Consider the following 7,567-nt stretch of genomic DNA (forward strand, 5'->3'; position numbering starts at 1 on the left):
TTAAGGGAATGCAAGAAAATGTAATATTGAAGAAACAAAGTAAAATCATTAATTCACCATGATCATGTTGACCTACCTTCTACAATCCTAGGTTAGTAAGTGAAGACTATTTCTGAACTTGCAGACAATGAGCACAACAAATGAAGCACTTATAGATATCCAAGAACTCCTATTTCCTTTTGTCCCTAAAAAGAAGTCCACATCATTCCATGGCCTCCACAAGATTATTTCACAACTAAATCATAATTGCACAAAACAGAGTAACAATAAACATATGCAACTCTATTACAAATTTACAACCTATCATTTCAGTTTCCCTCTTTTTCTTCTTGAAACTCAACTACAAAACACTCTAGTTAGAACCTAATGAACTCAGATCCTAATTGAAGTCTACTTCTGCACACTGCATTAACTTTTAACTTAATAATATTATACTGGACATCTCTTCATACGTAATAATTGCATTGATGAAAACATATATGAATATATATGCTTGGGGAATTATTTGGCCGAGGATATTACCCTAATAAATTAACCCCCCACCCCCCATTCCTATATGTATGTGCTTAGGTAAAGTAAAAGTTGGTACTCATTTTCTTATTCTATACTTCTGCACACTGCATTAACTTTCAACTTAATAAGATTATACTGGATATCTCTTCATACATAATAATTGCATTGATGAAAACATATATAAATGTATGCTTGGGGAATTATTTAGCCAAATATATTACCCTAATAAATTAACCCCCCAGCCCCCATTCCTATATCTATGTGCTTAGGTAAAGCAAAAGTTGGTACTCATTTTCTTATTATGTCTATTCTAAAATTCTATCAATTCTTTATATATAAATGGATTACCTCTAACTTAGGTATTGGAGGGTCCCCAATAGAAACATGTTTCTATTAGTCAGGACCACAGCACTAAGCTTGAACAGACTTTCCCAACTTTCACCAACACTCGAATTTTCGAAATACAAATTGGCATTCATTAAATGTACCCATCAAAAGTAGATCCTGATTCAAATAAGCTTATAAATTTATCTTCATTGTTAGTGGTTCAAATAGCTTATGATATATGGTCATAACCCACCATTATTTTTTGCTGGTAAACTACTAGACAAAAGGATATAATTATTACATGCCTATGCTCCAACTTGATGGGTTCATTATCAAACATAAGCAAACATGCCAAACTTGATAACAATATTTCACAACCACCTATCACATGGTTTTGCTTCCATGCACCTCTGCCTTGTGGGAGCTCCATGAAATGGATTGTCTAACCTTATGAGCATATAACCAAGCCCCTTACTTTCCCTTCTACCTATAAAAAAATTAGCATTAAGTATTTTAGAGTCTAAAGGTTTCTTCCTTTATTTCCCTCATAAATTTTTGTTCTTACAAACTAACAAGATGATCAGTGCCAAGAGACTTCTGAAATTGGCAAGGAAATGGCAGAAGATGGCTACTATCAAGTGAAGAAGAATCACGTCGCCACGAAACATGGGAAGTATAGATACAACCAGTTGCAGCACATCATCAATGGCTGAGAAAGGCCATTTTATTGTGTACTCTGCAGATCAAAAATGTTTTCTTCTTCCCTTGGAATATCTTAACAATGAAATGATTAGAGAGCTATTCAACATGGCAAAAGAAGAGTTTGGATTGCAAAGCAAAGGGCCACTCACACTACCTTGGGATGCAGATCTCATGGAATATGCAATTGCTTTAATCAGACAAAACGCTACTAGAGATGTGCCGAGAACACTGCTGGTGTCAATAGCTAGCAACTGCAGCTCATCATTTTTCCTTTTCCAACATCAAGCAACAAGCCATCAGCTACCAATTTGCAGCTTCTGAAGAGTCACAATAGATTTGTAAAGATACACATACAAGTGTACAATTTATTTCATAGAAAATGCAAAATTTTTTCTCCTGCTCCTGCCCAGTTATTATCACTATCCATAATTTTCAAAATCACTATGAATTATATGTGTTGTCCAATAAATCATCTGACATATATGATTTTGACATCTGGAATCAGTTTAAAAAGCAGAACAAGAGATTATAAACCAAATTTAAAGTCCAAGTTACCATTGACACCATTTTCCCAAGAAAATTCTTTTATATATTGTCAAAACACAACTAGAAATGCACTTTGACACTATGGCAGTGGAGTAGTCTCTGAACAGCCACTGAGAGGGTACAAATTCCAGCTCCCAACTCCACACAAAGCCAAATAAAAATAATAAAGACAACCACCCTTGTGGTTTCGACAAGGTAATCTACATTTAGTAAGATGGTAGTATACATTTTTGTAATTCTAGAGAAAATTAAGTTATACTTACCTCATATTGGCTTGCATAGTAGTAGTAGAAGCTCTTGTGGGATACCTCTTTGGGTATGATGCTAGTGTTTCTGATGGGTTGGGTTTTCTTCTTCTTTGTTTCATTCTCATTTTATTATTATTTTCTTCATTATCAAAATCACAAGGAATTGATCATGACTTTTCCAAAGAATAAGTACAGAGGAAATTTAAAAACAAACTAATCAAACTTTAACTTTGCTGTTACTTAGCCATTGTATTAACATCTAACATATAGTATTATTTGCTTGTGATCTTTTACACTCAGAAACTTCATATACTGGATATCTCTTCATAGAGTTATAATTAGATTCGTAAACAAAGATATATAAAAGTACAGTGATAAAATTTATCAGAAGGCTCAAGAGTTATAATATGCTTAGTTCATATGATTACTAACTGAAATCAAAATTTAAGGCACTATTCACTCTAGCTTTCCTAAGAGTTGGAGATGACCAAAGATATCTAGAACCACCTATGATGTTATTCAATTGCCAATCTTTATGGAAAGTTACAAAATACTAAATCACATGCTTCTGCATTGAAAATATCAACATAAAGAAATCTACATGAAATGGAATATCTCAAACCTTTTTAACTATATAAGTAACAAACTTTTATACCCTTCAGAACTCAAATCAATACCATCCTAAGATCTAAATCTTTCCTTCCAACACAAAACAAGAAGCATGATCAGCCTAAAAAAGCTCATCAAAATATCAAGAAACTGGCATAGGATAGCTTCCATTAGGAGGAAAGGAACTTCATTTCGTAGGATTAGTAGTAACACGAATGCAGATTTGCCCAATACATCATCATCAGTTGGAACAGGAAATTTTGTCATTTACACCAATGATTGTAGGCGATTTGCTATTCCCTTAGCATATCTCAGCAATAATGTCATCAGAGAGCTATTCAAGATGTCTGAAGAAGTGTTTGGGCTCCTAAGTGAAGGTGCTACCAAATTTCCATGTGATGCTGTCTTCATGGAGTATGTGGTTTCCCTTATCAAAAGGGGTTTAGCTAGAGACATTAAGAAAGCTTTGATTATGTTCATGGAAACAAGTTGTTGCTCATTTTCTCTTAGTTTCCATCAAGGACATATAGATCATTGATTACTAATTTGCGGCTATTGAAGTAGTTTAGTTCTTTAGTGTTAACTTTAATTTATGTGCTGTATCATTCAACAATTCCCCATGCAAAATATATTGTGAATGAAACAACAACATTTGCTAGGAGATACATTTCTAGTTTTGACTCAAGAACTTTGTCTAAATAATCAGACCTCAAGTTGACCCATAATATCATATATAATATTCCACATATAAAGAGATTCTACCTATCCAACCTTTGCAAATTATTAGAAAACAGAATATTTCATTGCAATATGTATTTGTTTAGTGAAGAATTTATTAGAGTAAGTTACAATGACTAAGCAGAGAATGGTTTCTGCACTAGCTGATCAAGGCATAACTTGAGCTAGAAGTTATCGAATTGAAGTTAGTCTTTGTTACATTTGTTAGAAAAGTTGTTTAAGTGCAGGCTGGACATAGTGTAACACATATAATCACACCAACAAATGGTCAGACTGCACATATTGTACGTAACTTGTGAATAGTCAATTCCATGTCTTACGTGAGCCATAAATTCCATGTGTCTCTTTGGCGGTTCCGGACATAATTGGTCCAACTTGCTCGTGTTACCACTTCTACCACATATTAGTGAAGAACACAAAGACTAAGTTTGAAGGACTTTCCCAACTTTCACCAATAGTTGAATTTCTTATCTCTGATTGGCATTCACTAAAAGGACCCATCAAAAGTAGATCCAGATTCAAATCACTTATAAGTTTCTCTTCATTGTTAGTGGTTTAAATAGTTTATGATATATGGTCATGACCCACCATTCTTTTTGCTGGTAAATAACTGGACAAAAGGATATAGATATTACATGCCTATGCGCCAATTTGATGGGTTCATTATCAAGCGTAAGCAAACATGCAAATCTTGCTAATAATCTTTCACAACCACCTATCACATAGTTTTGCTTACACGCTCCCCTGCCTTGTGGGAGCTCCATGAAATGGATTGTCTGGCCTTGTGAATATATAAACAAGCCACCTACTTTCCCTTCTACCCATCAAAAAATTAGCATTTAGTATTTTAGAATTTAAAGGTTTCTTCCTTTATTTCCTTCATAAATTTCCATTCTTATATACTAGCAAGATGATCAGTGCCAAGAAACTTCTTAAATTGACGAGGAAATGGCAGAAAATGGTCGCTATCAGTGAAGAAGAATCACGTCGCCACAAAACATGGGAAGTAATGACACAAGAAGTTGCGACACATCATCAATGGTGAGAAAGGCCATTTTGTTGCTACTTTGCATATTAAAAACGTTTCCTTCTTCCCTTGGAATATCTTAATAGTGAAATGATCAAAGAGCTATTCAACATGGCAGAAGAAGAGTTTGGATTGCAAAGCGAGGGGCCACTCACATTACCTTGCGATGCAAACCTTATGGAATATGCAATTACTTTGATCGCATGTAATGCTACTAGAGATTTAGAGAGAGCATTGCGATGTCAATAGCTAGCGATTCTTTGCTCATCATTTTTCCATTTCCAACATCAAGCAACAAGCCATCAGCTACCAATTTGCAGCTTCTGAAGAGTCACAATAGATTTGTAAAGATGCACATACAAGTGTACAATTTATTTCATAAAAAATACAAAATTTTTTCTCTTGCTCCTTGATTATTATCACTATCCATAATTTTCAAAATCACTATAAATGATATGTGTTGTCCAATAAATCATCTGACACATATGATTTTGACATCTGGGAATCGGTTTAAAATGCAAATCAAGAGATTATAAGCCAAAATTAAAGTCTCAGTTACCATTGACACCATTTTCCCAAGAAATTTTCAGATAAAATTAGAAATGAACTTTGACTCCATGGCAATGGTGTAGTCTCTAAAGTTACAATTTCCAAGACAACCACCCCTGTGGTGGCGTAGATTTTTGTAATTCTTGGAAAAGTATCTAAATAAGCATACCTCATCTTGGCTTGCATAGTGGTAGTAGAAGCTCTTAACGGATGCCTCTGTGGGTATGATGTTGGTGCCTCTGATGGGTTAGTTCTTTTTCTCTTTGTTTCATTTTCATCATAAGCTTTGTAGTTGCTAATTTTTCTTCATTTAAATTCGAATACCAAATTTTGAATTTAGAGAAAAATTCCCTTATTTTTTTTATCACCATGCTCTTATTCTTCTATAAGGCTTTTATCGGTTGGTGACACCAACGTCCCCAACAGTTAAGTTTCCATGAGAGAGGGAAAAGTTTCCTTTATTTATTTTTTTTTAAAAAGTTAATTATAGAAAATCCTAAGATTTGTCTTAAAATATATTTTAATTTTTAGTGATTCAAAATTAATAATTTAATTTTTATCCCAATATTAATGAGAAATTAAAAAAAAAAGAATTAAAGTGTTTTAAATTTTAATAATTTAAAAATTAAATATATTTAAAATTTTAAAATACTAAAATATTTGAAACATCAAAAAGCAAATATTGATTTGATCAATTTCTTCTAATCTCAAGCAATAAAATTTGGGCTTTCACGACCAAAGCTTAAAAGAAGTATTTGATTGCAATTTCTGTAGAATACAATCAATGAATTGTGCTACAGAACACTGCAGATCACTTTGAACTGAATAAGATATCTCTAATATGATTAAAAAGAAGAAGCACTCGGAAGTGATGCATCTCTGTTTAGTAGTTCTCAGACATATTGGACCCAACTTGACGTGTCTTCTGCCACATAAACGTCTAGACTGCATAGCCAAATTTGCACAACTCTGCCAGTTCTCTGCAATATTTGAGTTAATATTGGGCCTAAATCATTTTGATCTTTCTCTTGTTGTGGTTCACAAAGTCTGTAGGCTCATGAGCCAATTCAACATGTCTTATATATATCTTTTTTGGTGCTTAACTACTTGGCAGAAGGATATACGCATGTTGCACCTATGCTTTACCTTGAAATGATGATTTTCAATCATAAGCCAACATACCCACCTCCCAAACAGGCTCTTACAACCACTATGACATGGCTTTGCTTCCCATCTATCCCTGCACTGTGGAAGCTCCATGAAACAGACTTATGCCTAGCCTTGTGATTATATAACCAAGCCACTGCTTCCCTTGCATTCAACCCATCACATGATTGGCATTCAGATTACCCATAGATCTTTGCCTTTCAACAAGATGATCAGTCCCAAGAAGCTCCTCAAATTGGCAATGATATGGCAGAATAAGCAGGCTGCTACGAGGCGAAAAAGAATCGCATTCCCACAAACCATTGGAAACACAGATACAAGCAATTCCTGCACAGCAAAAGCTGAGAAGGGTTATTTTGTTGTGTACTCTGCAGATCAAAAGCGCTTCATGCTTCCTCTGAAATACCTTAAAAAACCAAATCATCAGAGCTATTCGACATGGCAGAAGAAGAGTTCGGATTGCAAAGAAAAGGACCTCTCACATTGCCATGCTAGGCAGAGCTAATGGAATATGCCGTCACTTTGATCAAAGGGCAGGTCACCAGAGACGTAGAAAAAGCATTACTGACTTCCACAGCTAGCAGTTTCTGTTATTCGTCTTCGACTTCCATTACTGACTTCCATACCTTAAAATACCAATTTGTAGCTTCTGAAGAGTTTATGTACAAATCAGATTTTATCCGAAATTTTATCCTTTTCTTTTTTTTATCAATCCATATTTAATAATAATTAAGCGGAAAATCCGTTCTTATCCAGCTCTCCTCTAATTTTATTAGGAGAAGGATTGAAAAAAAAAAATGACATAAACATATAAGAAAAACAGCACAAAAAGAAGAAATCGAAATCAAAAATCAAAAACCGTACAAAGAAAGTGTTTTATAGAACGTCACCGTTTTATGAAGGGAAGACAGGAAGAAAAAAAAAAAGGCATAAAGTTGGCTACTAATCCTCAGGATATTGATTTTTGCAAGAAAATTAATGTATTTTACTTATCTTGCTCTCCTCTAATTCTATTAGGAGAAGGAAACCTATTTTTACTTGGTAATGGTCTGAACATTCGAGGTATTCATATATATACATGCAGCAAAAACCAATTAGTTGATCAAAACCCTTCTCTGAGTTTGTGTTTGCAGTACAAATA

The 7,567-nt window shown here is 34.1% G+C and overlaps 1 protein-coding gene across 1 annotated transcript; it reads left to right on the forward strand.

Moving 5' to 3' along the window:
• The first annotated feature begins 1,506 nt into the window (after positions 1–1,506).
• On the forward strand, positions 1,507–1,863 carry LOC131182039 (auxin-responsive protein SAUR67-like). The gene has a single exon (XM_058150665.1). It carries the CDS (start codon positions 1,507–1,509, stop codon positions 1,861–1,863), a length of 357 nt encoding a protein of 118 aa, XP_058006648.1.
• Positions 1,864–7,567: the final 5,704 nt, after the last annotated feature.

The sequence above is a fragment of the Hevea brasiliensis genome, chromosome 8, assembly GCF_030052815.1.
Source record: "Hevea brasiliensis isolate MT/VB/25A 57/8 chromosome 8, ASM3005281v1, whole genome shotgun sequence".
NCBI lineage: Eukaryota > Viridiplantae > Streptophyta > Magnoliopsida > Malpighiales > Euphorbiaceae > Hevea > Hevea brasiliensis.